The sequence below is a fragment of the Cervus elaphus genome, chromosome 5 (assembly GCF_910594005.1).
Source record: "Cervus elaphus chromosome 5, mCerEla1.1, whole genome shotgun sequence".
Taxonomy (NCBI): Eukaryota; Metazoa; Chordata; class Mammalia; order Artiodactyla; family Cervidae; genus Cervus; species Cervus elaphus.
This window is the reverse complement of record NC_057819.1, coordinates 1,322,818-1,345,111: the sequence shown is the minus strand read 5'-3', so window position 1 is coordinate 1,345,111 and position 22,294 is coordinate 1,322,818. Positions and strand designations below refer to the sequence as shown.

At 46.5% G+C, this 22,294-nt stretch overlaps 1 protein-coding gene across 4 annotated transcripts in view; it reads right to left on the bottom strand.

Moving 5' to 3' along the window:
- Positions 1–19,873, bottom strand: part of LOC122693595 (sodium/glucose cotransporter 1-like) — a 48,563-nt gene extending 28,690 nt beyond the window's left edge. Inside the window, exons 1-8 of one of the 4 annotated variants that reach the window (XM_043901139.1) lie at positions 19,678–19,802; positions 17,499–17,698; positions 15,171–15,242; positions 12,088–12,188; positions 10,084–10,143; positions 4,602–4,706; positions 3,006–3,111; positions 1,874–1,954 (exon numbers count right to left, since the gene is read on the bottom strand). In XM_043901139.1, the coding sequence (XP_043757074.1) occupies positions 1,874–1,954; positions 3,006–3,111; positions 4,602–4,706; positions 10,084–10,143; positions 12,088–12,188; positions 15,171–15,242; positions 17,499–17,556 (583 nt within the window). In that variant the 5' untranslated portion in view covers positions 17,557–17,698; positions 19,678–19,802. Of the gene's footprint in view, positions 1–1,873; positions 1,955–3,005; positions 3,112–4,601; positions 4,707–10,083; positions 10,144–12,087; positions 12,193–13,857; positions 13,986–15,170; positions 15,243–17,498; positions 17,699–19,677 lie in introns of those variants that run through there. The other 3 variants (XM_043901138.1, XM_043901140.1, XM_043901141.1) reach the window with 3 other exon arrangements.
- Positions 19,874–22,294: the final 2,421 nt, after the last annotated feature.

Genomic DNA, 22,294 nt, shown 5'->3' with positions numbered 1-22,294 from the left:
TACATTGGCAAGCAGATTTTTTACCACTAGTGCCACCCAGGAAGCCCACCTTGTGTGTATACTAATTAAAAGTTAAAAATAAAAAAAGCTGTATGTGCATCAGTTCCCACAGTGACTGGTTTGAAGACATTTCTAACTACAAATTTTTGTGTATTTTAAAAAGAAAACAAGCCCCCACAACAGTTTGCTTATCAAAAGAACTAGCATGGATACCCCAATAAAAAAAAATCCCGTTACAGAAAATGTCAGAGTCTGTTTGGGCTGCTGTAACACCAGATAGTGGGCGGCTTACTTCCCATAGTTCTGGAGGCTGGGACTCCAAGCTCAAGGTGCTGGCCGACTGAGTGTTGGCCATGTCCTTATGTGGCAGAAAGGATGAGGGAGCTCTCTGGGGTCTCTTTCATAAGAGTACTAAAGCTGTTCATACAGGTCTTCCCTCAAGAACTAACCACCTCCCAATACCATCACGTTGGAGGTTAGGATTTCAACTTACGAATGTTGGGGGGATAGAAAAATTCAGCCTGTAACAGTAAATGATACATAATTATTTAGAGATATAACTGCTAACATTAAATGCCCCCAAAGTTTAACTGGATATCATTCTCAAGCATTGGGATGGTCCTGGCAGATTTTAATAAAGTTGATATTTAATACTAGCACACGAATAACACAGTGACTTAAAGAGTATTTTATAGTTTATAATTTTGTCACTCAAATCGGTCATTGCTTCCCAGATCCTTTAAAAATTCCCTGGACCATGCCTGAAATGTGTTTTGTGTGCCAGAAGCATGGTGCTGAGTAAACCTCAAGGAGCACTAAGGCTTCCTGAATGGTGAGACTGAGGTTTGTGATCCTGTGGGCCTACAAGTTCTCCTTCCACAGAGCTCAATAATCTGCTCTACGGAACCATGATCCTTCAACTCAACTTGAATATCATTTCAATAATTTTCCAATACCCGAGCCCAGAGCTTTTCCTTCTAAGTTTCTGCAAGACAAACCTATGATCCAGCGCCAAGCTCAGTAAGGCTCCCCCTAGCTAGTGGGTTCAGGCACCGTAAGAGGCCATTTTGCATATCAGGGGCTTCTCTGCTCGAGGGCTGCAGCTCGGAGTTCTACTCATCAGCAAGTTGTTAAACTGAGTAACTCGGCTTCCTCGTCAGTCAATTAAGGAAAATAAAAGCAGCGAGGCCTCATGGTGACCGTGACGGTTAAGTGAGACGGTACAAACCCCTGCCTGGCACCTGGTTCTCAGTCCGTGTCAGCTGTTGCTCTCCTTCGTGTTACTCACTAAGCACCTGCTGTGTGCATCAGACTACACATCGTGTGAAGGATACGATGGCTCTGGTTCTCAAGAAGCTCTGGATCTGGGGGTATGACTTATTTATGTAATACAATGAATAATCAAGGTTAAGTACCAACAGAAAAATGTCATGTTGGAAAAAAACAAGTGTCATGTTGCGTTGGTAGTGATGCAAGTCCAGAGAACAAGGATGCAGAGGTGTGGCAATCATGGAGTCACAGGTTTGGGGGCGGGTTTTCCGCTGACCCTGACAGATGGATTTAACTCAATGGACAGAAGGAGAAGGGCTTCTGACGGAGAGGAAGGGCATGGCTCAGAGCAGGGCCAAGCGGGGCAGGCCGCTCCCGACAGCTGCTCAAAGCCCTGGAGCCTGTCGTCACCCTCTGCTCCTCAACCCCTCTTTCTCCACGAGCAGAAGTTCCTACCCCAGGTGGTCAGCACAACCTCAGACAGTGCTGGGTCCTGAGGGCCTCAGGCCCGTGTGTGTGAGAGGGCAGTGCTGAAATGGCCCCAGGCAGCGGTCAGAGCGCCCCAACCCCACCATGGTGCCCAGCAGTCTCTAGATTTACTTACCATAGCCCATTAACAAGACAGAGCCCAGAACCACGAAGCTAGCGTGTAAGATATCTGTGTAAACCACGGCTGCAAAACCACCTGAATGGGCGAGAGGGGGAGAGGGAAGCCCTGCCTGACCGAGGGGAGTCACTGTGCGCCTAGCGCACACTCGTGCCCCCGTCTCCACACCCACACCTCCATCCTCACTTCACTGGGCCTGACAACTGCCCATGCTGTGCCCAGGTGCATGCTGCTTTCTCCCTTGAACAGCCTCTGCGATCTGCTGTTGGACTCTTACTCTGCCTATCTGTATCCCAATTTCCTTTTACTCCCATTTCCTGGATGAAAATCTGGTAGTTTTCCTAAGCAAAAAAGTATACAGGTCTTCCCTGACTTAGATGGGGTTACATCATGAGAAACTCATTGTTAAGTTGAAGGGATCACTAGGTTGAAGACGCATTTTCTGTATCTCACCCCCCGAACATCACAGCTTAGCCTCGCCTGCCTTAAATGTGTTCAGAACACACACACTAGCCTACAGCTGGGCAAAATCATTAACAGAACCTATTTTATAACGACATGCTGATCATCTCGGGTAATTTACTGAACACCATCCTGAAGGCTGTCTGGGCAGAGGATGGTGGTTCACCCCATGGTCTTGTGGTTGATGGGGAGTGGCTGCCACCCAGGACTATGACCGTATCATGTCACATGTTGTTAACCCAAGATGAAATCAATATTAAGAACTGAAGCATCCCCCTAAAAGGTCTCATCTGATGGCCTGCCCAGGTCACCAGGCAACCAGGACGACCTGAAGCAGGCGCGTCCCTTCTCCCCCGTCTGCACCCCAACCCGGTCATCCCACAGCCAGCTGCATCAGGCCCGCCCCACCCCAAACACAACCACTGCTAGCCCTGCCGAGATCCCTGGAAAGCCCTCGCCGGTCTGATGAGATTCCCAGGAGCAGGGCACCACTCGGGCACCCCTGCCTCATTTATTTTCAGTATTCGGCTCTTTCAGGCCTCAGCAATGTGACTGACAGTCTCAGGGAAAATGCAAAAGCTGGACCCATCTCAATGTCTTCAGGTCTCCACTAAGAAGCAGAGCTTTTGCGGCAACACAAATACCTGTGGTGTTAGAGTGACCTCACCTGTGATGGAATATATGCCAGTAACAGACAGCAAGATCACGGTGGCCAGGTAAACATCCAGCCCCAGAACCAACCTCATAAACACGGCGCCCGTGCAGATCTCCACCTGAAATGAGTACAAAGGCGGTGGGCTGCACTTCCGTTTCCCAGAAAGACCCTGAACTAGAGGCCATCTTCAGTCAGCAGGTCCACTCCATCCCCAGTGGACACTAGGGGAGGTCTCTCCATGTCCTGCTGGGCAACATGGCTGGTGGCCCTAAGTTCAGCCAAGGTCAGCACTTTTAAGGCTTGGGTTAATCCAGTTAATGCAACTTAGCCTCTTCCTACTTGGAGCCTCAGAGTGGGGAGTGTGCTCAGAGAGCTGGCTTTTTCCGCAGTCTCACCAGCGGGGCAGGCAGAGGGGACAGCTTACTAGGACTGGCAAGCTTTTTCTGTAAAGGGACGGTGCTGAATGCTGTGGGCTTTGCAAGACATGGACTGTTTCTGGTTTTTATGACCCTTTGAATGGTAAAGACCATTTTTAGTTCAAGTGCTGTACTAAGCGGACCTCTAGGCTGACGGCCTGCAGACTGGCTCTGTTGCTCGTGGGCTGTGCTGACGCCGACTCTGCAGTGCGTGCGCTTCACTTCCTGGCTAGCCTCCTGCCTTGCTCCTCTGGTCACCACACCCAGAGGCATGATCATAGAGGTCTTCCCAACAAAACCATTCACACACTGATTGTTTGCCAAGTACCAACCACAAGATAGGCACTCGGCAGGGTTCAGAGGGCCTGGGGTTACCAAAACTCAGCCAGTCTTCAAGGAGGAGTCCCTCCTTATGCTTAAAGAGGGAGGCAGACCACCAGACAGGCAATTTTCATGCAGTGTGATAAGTGACACTCATTCAGTCATTCAAAGAACACTTCTCTCAGTGTTTCTGTGCTAACCATGCTCTCAGCAAGCTTCCGGCCCCAGAGCTGGCTGGGAAGGCAGGGAGCAAGCCAGGCAATGCCTGGGAGCTCAAGAAGCTCATCCTGGAGTGAAGAACGATAGTAAGGAAGGAAACAGATCAATCTTCGCACATGGTGGCGTGTATCAGGAAACAGAAACAGTAATGGAGAATGAATGGGTGCATCCAAGGAAGGCCTCTCCTAGGAGGCAATATTTGAAAGATCTGGGGGAAGAACATTCCAGACATAGTACAGAGCAGGTGTCAAGGGCTTCAGGTGGGAATAAGATCGTAGGATCTGGAAAACAGTATGGGAAGGAGACTATGTCCGAGGCAGGGTCCTGACTGGAAGGCCTCACAGGTCATAGCTGGGGGTCCCGGTCTCTGTGAGGGTGGTAGGACGTGAGGGGAGGGGAGGGGAGGGGTGCCTCCTGATGACATGACAGGAATACGCCCAAGGTTCTCTGGGAACACAGGCTCGGGAGGCAAAGAAGGTGCTCTGCCGTTTAGCTTGTGTATTACTCAGCTACTTTTTCTCTGCTTTAGTTTAGACAATGGAGGCCAACACGTAGCTTAGGGAGCCCAAGAGTAAACTCCTGGGGCACATCTAGTCCTGCCTATCGATGTTTCTGTGTTTCCCTTCCATGGACTCGCCTTTACACAACTCACCGAGATCTTACTGAAGATATAGATGAGTAAGTACAAAATAGCCAGGAGGAACTGGATCCGGTAGCCACCAAACCTCTTCCTCAAGTATCTGGGCAGCGTCACTACCTGTAGAACAGTAAGAGAGGCCCCGTGAGGCAGAGGGCTCACGGAGTGCTGGCTGGCACGGAGACACAGCTCAGGAGTCTCAGCTGCTCTACATGAACACTGCTAAGACAAGGGGAATCAGGGAGAGGCGGTACCGCTGTCTTCAAGAAGCTTGGAATCTAGCTCCTGTCCAGTCTTTGGAAAGCGGAAGTAATGACGATATCTATGATAACAAATGACTTTTGTGAAATAATCACAGCAAAATCAAATGCTTTATCAGATACCACAAGCATACCGCGTTGTTGAGGGACACACGACCTGACGCCACAGCTCTCCCGGTCCTCCGTGCCCACGCTCCTGGTGTGCGTGGGGGTGCCCCGAGCCGTCCTACCCCTCTCTGCCTCCACCATCTCACGCTGCGCGTGCCCAGGGGCAGGAGCACCCCCCACGCTCAGCGGACGCCTGGCCCCCAGCACAGGGGCTCACGGAGGTGATGGCGCCCCCGGTAACTGAGAGTGCTCCTGTGCGCTCAGCCCCCAGCCTCGCACGTGCGAGTCCCGGCTGCGGACGCGACACCCGCAGCTTCTCCTCGCTCCCCCTCCGCCTGGTCCTTGGTCACGCCTGACTCACCCCGCTGCCTCGCTCGGTCAGCCCCGAGCCGCCTCACACCCAGGGCTGCCGTCAGAAGGTACGCTGCAGCAGCTCACCTGGTAGACGCATGTTGTCTCGCAGCTCTGGGGCCAGAGCGGGCAGTGTCTGGGGCCAGTTTCCTTGGGCCGCGAGGAAGGGTGAGCCAGGCCCCTCTCCTTGTCTGGCGGACGCCGTCTCCCCCGTGTCTGCTCATCCTCCCCTCTGTACGTGTCTGTGTCCAATGTTCTCTTCTCATAAAGTCATGCTGAATTAGGACCCACCCTCATGACCTCATTTTAACTCAATTACTTCTTTAAAAACCTTATCTCAAAAGACGTCACAATCTAGGGTGATTTTCCTGGGATTACGGCTTCATAATTGCAAGCATTAGACTGCAAGGCAAACCAAGCCTTCCACAATTTTAATGCCCTTTCCACAAGTATTTTAAATGTTTAAGTCTTATGAAGCATGGTTTACACACTGTAAAATGATCCCATTTTACAATCTGAGGAGTTTGGGTAAATGTACACAGTTGTGTGGTCACCACCACACTCAAGATGTAAGGCATCTCCAATGCCCCTCAAAGCCCCCGAGGGTGTGGGTCTGGGACCTTCTCCACCCCTGATCCTTGGATGTCCAGCTCACCTTCCCTGGAGCTCAAACCCTGTCCAGCTCCTTTCACCTGCCACCACGCCCTATAGGTCATCCATGCGGCACTTGACTCCTTAGGGCTACCGAGTACCACGCTGCGGGCTGTCTGTCCATCCCCCACACAGTTCAGGTTATAGGTTCAGACGTTGTGCCTAGAACTTCCCGTACCGTCTGTGTGTGTACATGCACCTTCATGTTTCTGGGGGTGGCGGGGGGAGTGCCACGCCCAGGACCAGAGCAGCTGGGTCCTAAGGCGTGACTGGGCAAGAGACTGCCAACCTGTTTCTGGAGTTCTCTCTGGAAAGGCAGGGGGTCCCCGAAGCACCACAACCTCTCCTGCTCTTGACACATCAGCCCTCTTTATCTCAGCGGTTCAGCGTGTCTGCGTGGGATCCTAAGTAGCATTTCCCTAACAATCAATGACAGCGAACATCCTTTCACGTCATTATCTGTCATTTGTAAGGTGAAATGTATGGGGAAATGCTATCTTGTTATAAGAGTTTTTTAAAAAATGTGTATATTCAGGATATAAGTATTTCATTATGCATGTGTTCTACAAATAATCCTCCACAGTCTCTAGCTTGACTTCTCATTTTCTTAAAAATCTCTTTCAAAGAGTTAAAGTTTAAAGTTATACTTTGAAGTCCAATATATCAATTTCTCCCTTTATGGTTTGTATAAGAAATCTACACCTTACCAATAACCTTCATTTTTTTCTTTGCAACGGTTCTTTTTTAAATTGATGGATAAATGACATATAACCTTATATTGGTTTCAAGTGTACAACATAATATTTCAATATTTGTATATATTTCATCTTCATTTTTTTTTGACCACACAACTTGCAAGATCTTAGTTCCCAGACTAGGGATTGAACCTGGACCCTGGGCAGGGAAAGCATAGAGTCCCAACCACTGAGTCGCCAGGGAATTTGCTCATCTTCATTTTAAAAAATACTTCTGCTGGGCATAGAATTTTTGGTTGACAGCTTTTTCTTCCTTTCAGCATCTGACTGCATCATTCTGATGTTTTCTGGCCTCCACTGTTCCAAGCAGAAGGCATCTATTAAGTATATCATTGTTCCCCTGCATGTGATGTGTGACTTTTCTTTCACCATTTTCAAACCTTCCCCTTTATCTTCGCTTTTAGCACTCTGACCATGATGCGAGCCTATGTGTACTATCCTTTGTGTTTACGCTATTTGGTGTTGGTTAAGCTTGCTGAATCTGTAAATTAACATTTTCACCAGAGGAGATATTTCCAGTTATTATTTTTTCAAATAATGTTTGGGGCTAAAATTTGGGGGGCACCTATGAGCTTCATGATCTTGGAGAGTCAAACCTTTGCTTAGATCTGGGAAGTTCTCAATCATTATGTAACCTTTCTGCCTGCTTCTCCCTCTTCTCCTGGGACTCCAGGAACGTGTTGACTGTTTCTTTTAATGGTGTCCTGTCGTTCACACGGACCTTCTTCACTGCTTCTCGTTCCTTTTCCTTTGTTCTCCTCTGACTGTGTGTGTGTGCTCAGTCGCCAAGTTGCGTCTGACTCTTTGCAACACCATGGGCTGTAGTCTTGCCAGGCTCCTCCGTCTATGGGATTTCCCAGGCAAGAACACTGGAGTGGGTTGCTATTTCCCCCTCCAGGGGATTTTCCTGACCCAGGGATGGAACCCACATCTCCTGTGTCTCTGGCATTGGCAGGCAGATTCTTTACCACTAAGCCACTGGGAAGCTGCTTCTCCTTAACTGGGTAATTTCAAATGACCTGTCACTGAGTTCACAGAATCTTTCTTCTGCTTTGCTAAGTCTGCTGTAGATGCTTTCAACTGCAGTTTTCACTTCATTCACTGTAATCTTCAGTCCAGAATGTCTATTTGGTTATTTTTATGATTTTTCTCTCTTGTTAAACTCATTTCCATTATGTACTGTTTTCTTTATTCTGTTGAACTGTCCTTCTGTGTTTTCTTGTAGGTCACTGAGTTTCCTTCAGACAGCTATCTTGAGCTCTTTATCAGGTGGATCTTTGGGGTTCGTCAATGGTAAACTATCGTGCTCCTCCGGTGGTGTCCCATCTTCTTGATTGTTCATGTTTCTCGTAGTCTTGTGCTGCTGTCTGTGCACTGAGGCGGCGGTCACCAGCTCTTTCCCCTGATTGCTTCTGGAGAGAGACACCTTCTGTCAGTCCTGCGAGGGGCTCTGAGACCCTCAGACCTTGCCCATGGATGCTCTGGCTCCCCACGCCCTCCTTGATCCCACCACAAAGCCAGGCAGTGTGCTGGCAGCCTTCCCGGGGGTGGGCTGAGTGCTCATCTGCGGCTTTCCCAGTTCCACAGGTCAGGCTGGTTTTCTGCATGTGCTACTAGCTTTCTGCCGGGGCTCAGCACACCGCCACTGGGCAAAAGCAAAGGGAGCTGGCTGACGGGGGGAGGCATACATGGGTGATGCATGCAGCACGGCAGGGTGTCTGTGGGCAGCTGGGGAGATCTGCAGGTGAGGCGCCCCCAGCAGCTCGCTGGCATCTTCCTGACAAAGAGCCTGTGAGGGGCCTCTGTGTTTCTGGTGCGTCTGAGAGCCCCGGGAGCAGCTCTCCAAGTCACCCCGCCCCCTGATCACACGGCACACTTCAGCATTCTGGAGGCAGGGAGAGCCAAGCAGGTCCTTCTGGCAGCAGGCTGCACGGCCAGTGCGGCTGAGCACCGTCACACACTCACTGCCCTCACGGGAGGAACCTCAGGCTGAGACGCCCCCTCTCGGCAAGAGCTGTGCCACCTTGGGGGTTGGTGACGTGGGTAAAGTGGACCTGCCCCCTCACCCTCCTCAGTGCATCCAGTCTTTTTTTTTTCCAAAAGCATGACTCCTGTACTTCCAAAAAGGCCCCCCTGTCTGTGGTTACTGTCTAAAGTGGAATTCTCTTGACAGAAAGCTCTACCTACCAAGCTGGTGACATCACTCGAGGAATCCCTGTGGACGTTAGTCCTGGCCCTCTCTTCTCTGTCCCCTCAGCCAGGCACTGACACGGCTTTGTCCCCTGACCTCTTGTATACACTTTAGAATCCGCCTGTCATTTCCTCACACATCCTCTTTTGGATTTAGGGAGAACTAACATCATGGCATCTGGTCCCATCACTTCATGGGAAATAGATGGGGAGACAGTGGAAACAGTGTCAGACTTTATTTTTTTGGGCTCCAAAATTACTGCAGATGGTGATTGCAGCCATGAAATTAAAAGATGCTTACTCCTTGGAAGGAAAGTTATGACCAACCTAGATAGCACATTAAAAAGCAGAGACATTACTTTGCCAACAAAAGTCCGTCTAGTCAAGGCTATGGTTTTTCCAGTGGTCACATACGGATGTGAGAGTTGGACTGTGAAGAAAGCTGAGCGCCGAAGAATTGATGCTTTTGAACTGTGGTGTTGGAGAAGACTCTTGAGAGTCCCTTGGACTGCAAGGAGATCCAACCAGTCCATCCTGAAGGAGATCAGTCCTGGGTGTTCATTGGAAGGACTGATGCTGAAGCTGAAACTCCAATACTTTGGCCACCTCATGCGAAGAGCTGACTCATTGGAAAAGTCCCTGATGCTGGGAGGGATTGGGGGCAGGAGGAGAAGGGGATGACAGAGGATGAGATGGCTGAATGGCATCACCGACTCGATGGACATGAGTTTGAGTAAACTCCGGGAGTTGGTGGACAGGGAGGCCTGGCGTGCTGCGATTCATGGGGTCGCAAAGAGTCAGACACGACTGAGCAACTGAACTGAACTGAACACTGTTAGTTCTAATAACATTGTTAGGCTGTTGTCTTCCAATTATTAACAGAGTTGTTCCCTTCATTAATTTAGGTCTTATTTTTTAACAAAGTTTTAAAATGTTTTCTATAAAAGCCTTCAGAGGGGAACCCTTGAATAAGGTGCAGAATGAAACACTGGCAGTTACTGGCTCCTGTTTATCCATGTCAGCTGATATTATTTCAGGCATTTCTTAGGATTTAGGGATGTCAGTACAAGGATCAGAAGACTGAGAAGTTTAACTTGTCCTCTAAAATGTTTTTATATACAGCTATAATATTTGTAAGAAAAAATACTGCAGAGACTGGACTAACTGATCATGGATACTCACCCCAGACTTAATGTAAATAGGAGAAAACACCCAACCAAGAACACAGAGGATAAACGCAGCCTGAAACCAAGAAGAGAAGAGCAATTACATCAGGGTCCCATCTCAACCAGGCTCTTAAAGGAGATGCAAACTCAGTTACTACCTGTTTTGAGCCCAATAAATGCATCACCACTGGGAACCTTGCAAGCAACAGCCCAAGAACAAACCCTCTAGGGGAACAAAATTAACTTATAGGCACTTGATCTTTGCCTATAAAGGTGCATTCTTAATTTTTTCGGGGGGGGGGGTTACCTGAGCCAATTTTCAAGGTATTTATTAAAATTTATGTTTGCTTAGCTCCAGATAGGATCAAAGATAACTGATCATTAAACAAAGAAAGACAGGTTGAAAAAAATCAGAAACCATTCAGAGAAACGGTAGAGAAACTATACCAAAATTTATACAGGTTATTGAAATTAAGTAATACACTTCACTTCAACTTTCTTTACAAAGAAGAGGTAAGCTGAATATAAGGAGATGCTAGTAAATTCTGAGAGGTAAACTGTGGTAAAGACCAGGGCTCCTTATTACGTTTGGAGCTGACTGTTAGAAGTGTTATTTCTTTTTGTAATCTACCAGGACAAAGATGAGACCCAGAAAGAGGGAGCTTTCTGATTTATAAAAAAGGTCAGGTGATTTATATAAATATAAGTTAATTAACCCAAAACTTATAAATTCACTTAAATTTCGGTGAACAAACTCTACATCCTACAACAAATATATCCCACAGATTAAAAATAAATAACCCATTTTAAAAGTTTTATAATTGAAACAGGTATTCATAGATCAATTAGAGGTTTTATAGTAATCACTTAAATATCTCAAAGAACTCTGCTGACCCTATTCTCAATGTACAGTTGACCCTTGATCGACTCCCATACAGTAAAAAATATGCATAATGCTAAATCTGTCTCAAAAACAAACTGAAAAATGACTCACCCAAGGGTGAAGCTGAAAGAGTTTGGACAGAATCAGGACTCAAACCCTAGTTCTTTTGATTCCACATACAGTGAACTCTAACCAAACACAAACTTCACCCCACTTAAGTCTATGTAAAGATCTGTGAAATGAAAATACAGGTCCTGTATTTACAGAAAGAGTCTGTGTATACGTGGACCTGCACAGTTTAAACGTGTGCCATTCAAGGGTCACCTGTATACTGGAAATGTATATACACAGAAAAAGACACACACATATATACACATGTATACACATATATACACATGTATACTGGAAATGTATACATGCAGATAAAGACACAGACATATATATACACATGTATACACATATATACACATGTATACTGGAAATGTATATACACAGATAAAGACACACACACATATACACATGTATACACATATACACAGATGTATACTGGAAATGTATACATGCAGATAAAGACACACACATATATACACATGTATACACATATACACAGATGTATACTGGAAATGTATATACACAGATAAAGACACACACATATATACACATGTATACACATATACACAGATGTATACTGGAAATGTATATACAGAGATAAAGACACACACATATATACACATGTACACACATATACACAGATGTATACTGGAAATGTATACATGCAGATAAAGACACACACATATATACACATGTATACACATATACACAGATGTATACTGGAAATGTATACATGCAGATAAAGACACACACATGTATACACATGTATCTGCAGGTACATATACACAAATGTTTACGTTTGTATCTTTAGTTACTATGATCCTATCTGACCAGTCTCCTAACTGTATTCCTATGGTCCCTGGAATAAAAACATTCTCTGTCTCACAATCTTTTTGAGAAATGAAACACTTGGTTCCTTTCTTCCATGACTTCCCAAGGAGTCTTTCACATTTACTTAGGCCTTTCTGAGTTTCATCTGGACACTGATAGAAGTGGAGGTTTGCTGCCACCAAAGGCACTACTCACGTTCCACTCGAAGGCCCCAACAGCAATCCCTGAAGACGCCCCTTTTCCAGCCAGACCCATAAAGTGGCCAGTGCCAATATTTGAGGCAAAAAGAAAAGCACCTATCTGAAAATCAAAAGACAATTACAGATCAGAACTCTTATCCAACTCCAAAAACTAATTTTCACAAATGTAACCTCAAACTGAATTTCACATTTCCTCAAAAGAGATTACACTTTGGGCAGAATTCCTATTTGTATTTTTTCTATACAAAAGCCTCACCATAAATTAGAAGCCAAGTAAAAACAGGGATGAAGTGAAAAAAGCAGCGCCGCTATTCTTGTGCTGCCCTAACTCCCCACCCCCCAGCCCGACTGACTTGCACCTGCAGAAATATTAGCAGGAGTGTAATTTCATCACTGTTTGAGGTTATTTAGAAATACTTAACAACTGAGCTGATTATAAGAGAATGGTGAAAATACTAAGGTAGTGAATATGACGAAATACAATGTACCCTATAGAAATAATAAAGGAGCTCTATCAAGTGATGAAAATAAGGTAAACAACATTTATAATTTAATCTTATTAAAATTTATTGTGTGCATGTAAACTTGTGCACATTTGTGTTTATATACAGATGGGTGTGATTCTGGTAGTACATATATAAAAATACTTCTGGGGACTGGAATCACTGTTATAGAAATAGAATAGGGAGAAAATTTCAAGTTCTATAATTGGATTGTAACTTTGTGCGTGGTTTTTTTTTTTTTACAACCAGCATCTGCTACTTTCAAGATAAGAAATCCCAGAGGCATTTAAAATGAATAAAATCCCTCCTAACCCAATAATAGCTTTTTAGTTGCGTAGAGATAGCCATCAAAATCCAAACCCAAATACTGTGCTGTATTTGACACAAGATCACTTAAAACCAAATTATTAAGAGAGGCTGAAAATAGCAAGGCCTTTTAGGTAAAAACAAAAAAACAAAGCACTGACAAAATTAACATAAGATAAAGTAGCATTCAATACCAAGAGCATTAAATATGACAGAGGTTTGTTTGTTTTTTTAAACCACGAAATGTAAAATGCACTAGTTAAGACACAATTGAGAATATACAGGCACCAAACATCTTAGCAGCAATGAATATAAGGCAAACAACCCTTAGGAGAGACACATAATAATTACTCAGGTAGTTATTTTTACTTGCTACCTTTATCATAATAGTGAAAAACTATATACAGTTTAAATTGCCCAAAAATATGGTACATAAATAGTGGACTGTCCATATGATGTATCACTAGGCAACTGTGTATAAAAGTCTATCTATCTACCAACGTTTATACAGACTTAGGGAGACCTTAGTACATTATTAAATGAAAGCGTTAGTCACACAGTCATGTCCAACTCTTTGTGACCCCATGGACTGAAGCCTGCCAGGCTCCTTTGTCCATGGGATTCTCCAGGCAAGAATACTGGAGTGGGATGCCATTCCCTTCTCCAATTAAGTGAAAAGGTAGACTAAAAAGTCATCAGTTATTAATTAACTATAAATAAATGTCCACTGCGAACTATGTGCCAGACAGCATTGCAAGTAACTAGACATTAGTGAGTAAAACAGATCCTTGCCCTCACAAAGCTAACATTCTATTAGGAACAAGAGTATAAACAAAATAACTTAGGGGACTGTTTTGCAGCACAGTAGCCAGGGGTAAGCAGTAAGTTCCTACAGAGGAGGAGAAGGCAGGAAAGCAGACAGGAAGTGCTGAGCTGTAGGGTGAGGCAGGGCTGACCTTCCTGAGGAGGGGCGAGGCAGCCCAGGGTGCCTGGAGGGTGGAGGGCCTCCAGGCCCAGGGAGCGGCAGTCAAAGTCCCTGAGTCAGGAGCACGGCTGAACCTCTCAAGGTCAGACGGGTAAGGAGGTGCAGGTCATCCATCTGTGGCCTGAGAGAGACTGGCTTTCATTCTGGGGGACACAGGAGCCCCCAGAGGACTGAAAGCAGTTAAAGCGGCTTGTCCTAACCCTTGGCTGTCTTGTTGAGGCTGGATGTGGAGGCGAGCAGGTGGAAGAAGGGAGTCCAGAGAGAAGCTGTTACAATGAATCTGCATGAAGGAGGATGAGAAGGGGTCAGATTTCAAATCTGTTTTCTAACTGAGTTGCAGGACTTCCTGATGGACTAGAAGATTGGGCGAGAGAGAATGAAGAGTTTGACGCGACTCCCCATGTGTCAGCCTGAGCAGCTAGAGGCTGAAGCTGCCGTTCAGGGATGAGACGGCGGGGGGAGCAACCTTGCAGAGGACATGTCGGGTGCAATAGCTGACAGGCCTTTCAAGTGAAGGGTCAGGTGGGCAGAGGGACACACAGGACTGGAGAGAGCTGGGGCTTGCCAGCATTCCAGCAAGCGGTCTTGAATGCCAAGTCGCCAGGTGTGGGAGTGTAACTGAAGAGTTAAGAAGCCAGGGAGAGGGGGAGGAAGCAGCCAGGGGGCCTCGAATGAGTGGCTGGTGAAGCAGCAGTAAAGGTGGGAAGCCCAGAGGCAACACCGGGCAGGAGGGCACCGAGTTTCAGTCTCACCACCATGGAGCCAGGAAAGAGGAGACCTGAGCACCAAGCCAGGAATAAGCCCCATGGAGGCCCTGGTGAGCACAGCTCACACCCACTGCACAGTCACTGACTAAGCAGAAGTAGAGAAGAAAGCAAGCTGGCGTGGCAAAACTATTCTTGTATTTCAATTCCTTTTAATAATACCATACCACAGTTTACTCATTAAGCAGTGATTCTAAGACTGACAACAGAAGTCGCATCCAACTCCCACTCCGCACTGCGCACTTCAGAGAGCAGGACGCACTACACCCGGTCCCGGGCCCAGAGCCCAGAGCCCAGAGCACAGCTCTGTGCCCACCAGGCGCCGGGTGACGGCTGCTGGACTAAGCTGAGCTGAAGGGAACACTTACGTAAGAAACTACTTGAGAGCTAAGGGAACTACTAATGAGATGACTTTCCTGATTTAGCAGCTTTAAATTATGTGGGGTAAAAAGCATCTACATGAAAGCAATAAACAGATCCACACGCAGTTCCACAGTGGACCACACGGGGGCATGCTCACCTGCCACCACACTAGGTTTCGTCCAGCCAGGAAGAAGTCTTCTACTGTCGCACGACTGCTTGACACGATAACCTTAAAATGGGGTGAGGGGAATCCAAGTGATGACCTTCATTTACAGGTAACTGTCCTTTGCAGAGATCCCATTCCCCTCTTCGTTTTTTGTTTGTTTGTTTGTTTTTTAGGAACAGAAATCTTTGCCCACTGCTTTAAAGGAGGCCCCACGGTGCCTCCCAGCTGTGAGACCGCATGGGCTTATCCATTTCTTTACACTCCTGTGAAAACAATATTGTTTTATTTCCTTCCCCACCCCCAAATGGTTAACCAGTGCCGTGGTTCCCAGCAGAGTCTGGGAGATGAGTGGTTTGCAAATGCCTTAATCGACTGGGAATGGTGAAGGTGAACACAGCCCAGCTTCTTCTAGGAGGGCAGTCACGTTGCCGAGATTATGGTGTCCTCCCCACGCACCCAGAGGCTCTCTTCTCCGGGACCCAGCTCTGATCCTCAGACTCCAATACGGTCAAGGGACAATCCCGGGGTTTCCTGGATTGCCTAAACAGCAGGACCCAAGAATGAGCGCTGGTTGACAAAAATGCGTTTCTGTGTAAGGAGTGAACCTATGACAGCCATCGGAGTACCTGCATTATAACCAAGTCCCCGCACGTCACCAAAGAAAAGCTCTCTGAGTCAGGCACTTGAAGCCAGTCTCATTCGTCCATCCACTAAGTGCTAATCGACAGCCTACGATGCTCAGAGCTGGCCTTTCCTAAGAAAGGCATCAGTAGGATGTAGGGACTTGTGCATTAGAACTTTCAGAAGGAATTTACAAAATGTTCTAAGACGAATAAAATCACTCTCTTTCCATTAAAGAAAGAACCAGAGAGGGAGAGAGGAGGTCTGGGAAGAAAGTGGTTACACACGTCTTGCCTCTTTCTTCCTCCCTGCTCTCCTTCTAGAATGATCCACCAACCACGGCCCCTTCCTTCCTCCCTGCTGTCCTTCTAGAATGATCCACCAGCCACTGCCCCTTCCTTCCTCCCTGCTCTCCTTCTAGAATGATCCACTAACCACGGCAGGCAGGCTGCTGGGGCAGAAGATACATTCACCACTTTCTCAAAGATCTCAGGCTGAGACTGATAACAGAGACAAACAAACAAATATGTAAGTTTTTTCCTCTTAAGCATCCTAAAGGACCCAAGACACCAGCAACAAAGACAAGCTTTCCCTGTGGGGCTTCATGGACAGAAGCTGACGAATGATTTCAGAAAGGAGCAAATGTGGGCAATTCCTATCAGTGAGTAAAGGGTGGTTTGCTTAATAACCAGAAGAAAATAAAGCTCGATTCTTCCATCACATTATATACAAAAGCAAATTCCAGATGTTCAAGAGATTTAAATACTTGTAAAAATCCATAAAATATTAGAAGAAATTCAGAATAATATTTGTACATCCTTGGAGTGGGGAAAACTTTCCTAAGCAAGCCAGGAATGAAATCTAGATGTAAAAGAAAGGAGAGATATTTGATTTATTAAGCGTCAGAAAGATGCCAGTAACAGTCTAGACCAAGGGTTCTCAACCCCACCCTCCAGGGCACACCTGGCATTGTCTGAAGATATTTCTGGCTGTTAAGGGGTAGGGCTTGGGGTGCTTCTAAGCATCCTATGATATGCAGGAAAGACCCCCACAACAAGGAATTATCTGGTCCCACACATCAGTAGTCCTGAGGCTGAGAACCACTGGCCTAAAAAATGATAGTTTGGGAAAAACAAGTTAGCAACTCAAACAACAGACAAGCTGATAAATGCAAGGTTGAACAATCCAATTCAAAAATGGGCACATAACCTGGCTATTCACAGAAGAAGAAAATCAGTGCACAACAAGCTCGTGAGGAGATGGTCAGCTTCACAGGAGGCTGAGTCTAGAAAGTGCAAATCAAAGCTGCGGTGACTTATCACTATTCACTCATCAGCCTGCCCCCACCTCCTTCCCAAAATTAAATGAGAAGTAACACACCAGGTCAGTCAGAGCTTGGGGAAAGGGTGTGTTCAGATGCTACGTAGCAATTCCAATTTCAGGAATCGATGTTACACAGATTAAAAGCACAACACATTAAAAACAACAACCTGGCAATAATCTCAGTGTCAGTGAGTAGGGAAGAGCTGAATCACACACATTTGTCTGACTACAGTGCAACTGATAAAAACACGAGCTAGATCTCTACTTATAGCCCAGAAGGATTTCACGTCATGTAGTAAGGGAGAGAAGCAAGCTGCAGAGTAATGTGTATGATATGATCACATTTTTTGCAAAAACAAAATGCAAAAACTCTACCTGTGTGTCTGTGTTGTTGTTTAGTCGCTAAGTCACATCCAGCTCTTTGTGACACCATGGACTGCAGCCCGCCAGGCTCCTCTGTCCAGTATTGTCTCCAGACAATACTAGAGTGGGTTCCCACTTCCCTTTCAGGGGTATGTCTCTGTAAGCACTGAGAAAGGGGAGGAGGGACACGTGGCTCCTGGGGATCTCAGGGGCTGGGAAAGGATAAGGAAAGAACAGTAACTGCTTTTGACAGTTAATGCATCTTTTTACTTCTTACAATTAACATGTGATTAAAAACAATATATGATTTTTTAAGAAGACCAAAGGAAAAATAACAATACAAAGAAGGAAAAAGATCAAAGCAGTCTGGACATCAGTGCATGTTTTTTGGCTCCTAGAAGAACAAAAGGAACAGCAGCTTCCTTTGGAAGCATCCAGATGGTTTACACATCCTCTGACCTTGGCCAGACCTAGGCCCCAACGGGGCCCAGAAGAAAACTGGGTGGGGGCTTCCTAATTAAGGGAAGTTGGGGGAAGGGTCCCAAAACAAGTGCCCGCTACTTAGAGCCCAGCCTAGGCTACCTAGAAGGATGTTTCTTCTGTGCATGTGTGCTCAGTTATGTCCGACTCTTTGTGACTCCATGAACTGTAGCCCACCAGGCTCCTCTGTCCATGGGAGTTTCCCAGGCAAGAATACTGGAGTGGATTGCCATTTCCTACTCCAGGGGATCTTCCCGACCCAGGGATTGAACCCTTATCTCTTGCATCTCCTGCACTGGCAAGGCAGATTCTTTACCACTGTGTCACCTGGAATGTTTCTCATAATGGAAGCCAATTTGGAAAAAAAAAAAAAAAGTCATTAATTTGAATGATCTAGATAAATCTCAGACTTCTTTCCACGGAAGAGATTAAAAAAAAATTATCTTAAGAAGATGGAGACCATATTTCCATTACTCTATCTGCCCACTCACACTGCATGGTGAGCCCTCAAGAGCCTGTCCAAACACTGGAAGGGCCAGATTCTGCACACTAAGGTCCTGCTCATAACCTCACGGAGCACTACGATTAAAGGTCACAGGGGCAGGAATGCTCCGGCTGGGCGGGAGCGGCCCAGAATGAAATCTCCGCCAGTCAGCAAACAGTGACATTGTCACCAGGTAATCCTGCTCATAAAGCAGGCCAGGGAGAGGCTTCTGATAGTTAACAGCTTAGCCGAGGGGCCACACCATAACCAAGGCCAATGTCTTCTGCCCTCTGACCTTTTGCTATCTGGCTCTGAGGGTATATCTTTGGGACATCTCTGTGAGTGCTTACAAGTTAAGCGAAGAGCCAGAGCCAACTCACTGGAAAAGACTTTGATGCGGGGAAAGGCTGAAGGCAAAAGGAGAAGGGGACAGCAGAGGATGAGATGGTTAGACAGCAACACTGACTAAACGGACACAAACTGGAGCAAATTCCCAGGGAGAGGAGCTTGGCGTGCTGTAGTCCACAGCGTCACAAACAGTCAGATACGACTTAGTGACTGAACAACAGGCGAAGCGTTAGCAGGCAGATGGCAGTACCGGACACCTGGTATACAACCTATTAAGAGAACTTTACACTAGAGAGTATATAAGTGCTCAATTCAAATTCAGTGGAACACTTAGGGCCCTGAAATACATGTGACCTTTGAGGTTTTGCCAGCTAGGGCCTCTGCGTGGTTACCCTCATGCCTCACGAAGGGGCAGCTCTAGGTTCAAAGCCGCACTCCATCATTCCCTGTGGTTACTCAGCCTCTTCCAATCTGTTTCTCCTCATCTGTGATCCACAGCCTGGCTATGAGGGTGTGCCACACTTAAAGCCCTCAATACCCACCCCGGCCCTGTAGGGGCCTGTGGTCACTATTCGGCAGGGGTCACTACTGCGACCATCACAACAGCAACTCCGTACTACACACAGCGTGGGTCCCAGGCTGCGGGCACTGGTCCCTCTGACCTGTTTATTTGGGTGGGTGGGTAGGGAAGCTGGGCTTGGACTTGTCCTTCCTCTCGGTGGGGAGCAGGCTGCACAGGGATGGAGAGTTCCCGGCAAAGGGCTGCGCAGGAGCAGGAACAAGAGGGAGGCGAGGTGGGGACCAGGTGACAGGCAGATGAGGGTCGGGAATCGGCCTGGTGTGCATTCCTCCCCTCCCCCCACTCCAAGCCCCACTTACCCACAGCGCAATGCCCAGAACCAACACGAAGTACAAAACTATCACCAGGACGTCCAGGGTACTGCTGGAGCTAAAGAGTTGAGCCGTCCAGCCGAAGCTCTGCCCAGCGGATGTCATGGTGGTGCGTCCCAGCGACTGAGCACCACCGGCTGACTGAGGGTTGCAACGGCCTCAGTGGGACTCTGGCGACTTGGCCGTGGGGCACGCTGGGAAGGGCCGCGGGGCACGCTGGGAAGGGCCGCGGGGCATGCTGGGAAGGGCCGCGGGGCAGTCTGGGCATTGCGGCAGGCCCCGCGCGGCCTGATTCCTGCCTTCTGGAGGCCGCTCTTCGAGGGCAGCCCATTGACTACCAGTCCAGGCACAGCGCCGTCTGTCTAGTGGCCAGAATCGCTCTGCCCTGGACGGAGAGCTGGTCGTGGGGTGGGGCTGGCTCAAGGCTACCGAGCCACATGGAGCCTGGGGTGGTGGAAACCAGCAATAACCCTCCTGTCAAAATTTACCATTTTGATCTTCTGTTCCTTGTGGGTTTGGGTTTGGGACTTTGATTTGGATTTATTAAAATATTGCATTTGAACATTATGTATCCAGAGTCCTGAGTTTTCTTGGTTCCCCCCTCCTCTTAAATTCTGCTTCGAGGAAACTGCCTTGCTCGCCTCCCCCAAATCATGGCCCTGAGTGGACCAGCTGATCACAGAGGGTCCTCAGCTCTCTGCAGTTTGATCTTTTATGGGTGATATGCGAATTCTCAAGCTGGGCCAAGCCTCACTGTCCTTGGTGTGCTTCTCTGCTGAGTTGAAGTTCTAGAAATCTTGGTCAATAACACAAATAACAGTAACAATAATAAGAGCTAACACATAGACTTACTTTTATGCACTTTATATGTATTAACCCGTTTGTATGCAAGCTAAGTCGCTTCAGTCCTGTCTGATTCTTTGCGACCCCATGGACTCTAGCCAGCCAGGGTCCTCTGTCCATGGGACTTTGCAGGCAAGAATACTGGAGTGGGTTGCCATGCCCTACCCCAGGGGATCTTCCCCACCCAGGGATGGAACTGCATCTCTTAAGTCTCTTGCATTGGCAGGCAGGTTCTTTACCACTAGCTGCCACCTGGGAAGCCCATTAACCCATTTGATTCTCCCCCAAAACCAGTCAGTTTGTGTCTAGGACTACAGGGCATGAGGCTTGCAGCTGGTCAGAAGTCTATGGCCTCAGCTTCTTGCGCAGAACTCTGTGTCCTAGCTTAGATCAGCACTATTCAAAAGATATATAAAAGATATATAACCTTGAAGGACATGGGTTTGGGTGGACTCCAGGTGTTGGTGACGGACAGGGAGGCCTGGTGTGTTGCGGTTCATGGGGTCACAAGGGAGTCAGGCACGACCAAACCACTGAACTGAACTGTGACGCACGGATCTTCATTTTTTCCAGCTTGATTGAGGTATGATTGACAAAAGTTGTATATTTAAGATGTATGATACAGTGTTTGGTATAAGTATACATTGTGAGATAATTACTATGATCAAGCTAGTATAAATCACCTCAGTTGCCATTTTTCCTGTGTGTAGTGCAAACGCTTGAGATCCCTCTTAGAAAATTTCAGATATACAATATGTTATTAACAGCAGAGTAATCTCTGTGCTGTACTATAGGTCTCTAGAATTTATTCATCTTATAACTGAAGGTTTGTATCCTTTGATCCATATCTCCCTTTTGCTCCTAGTCAAAGTGAAGTTGCTCAGTCATGTCCAACTCTTTGCAACCCTGTGGACTGTAGCCTACCAGGCTCCTCCGTCCATGGGATTCTCCAGGCAAGGATACTGGAGTGGGTTGCCATTTCCTTCTCCATGCTCCTAGTCAACCATCCTTCTATTCTCTGTTACTATGAAGGTTTTGTTTGTCTTGTTTACGATTTCACATGTAAAATCATGCAATATTTATCTTACTGTGTCTGGTTTATTTCACTTAGCATAATGTCCTCCAAGTGCCTCTCCATCATTGCAAATGGCAGGATTTCGAATTTCTTCATCCATTCATCTGTTCATGAACAGTTAGCTCTTTCCATATCTTGGCTGCTGTAAATACTGCTGTAGTGAACAAAGGAGTATAGATATCACTCTGAGATAGTGATTTTATTTTCTTTGGACATATACCCAGAAGTATGATTATTAGATCATAGGATAGTTCCATTTTTAATATTTTGAGGAAACTCCATGCTGTTTTACATAGTGGCTGTACCAGTTTATATTCCAATCAGCAGTGTACTGGTATTCCCCTTTTTCCAGTACTTGCTGATACTTGTTATATTTTGACTTTTTTGTTAGAAGCCATCCAAACAGGCGAGAGGTGATATCTCACCGTGACTTAGCCCAGATTTTAATTGGATTGTTGTTGTTCTTTTCTTGCTATTGATTGTATGAGTTCCTTATACATTTTGGATATTAACCCCTTATTGGATATATCGTTTGCAAGTATTTTCTCCCGTTCTTTAGGTTGTTTTTTCACTTTGTGTATTGTTTCCTTTGCTGTAAAAATTAAAATTTTCCAGTAGCTACATTTAAAAAGTAAGCAGGTGAAAATAATCTAAATAATAAAGTTATTTTAGTTAAGCCAATATGTC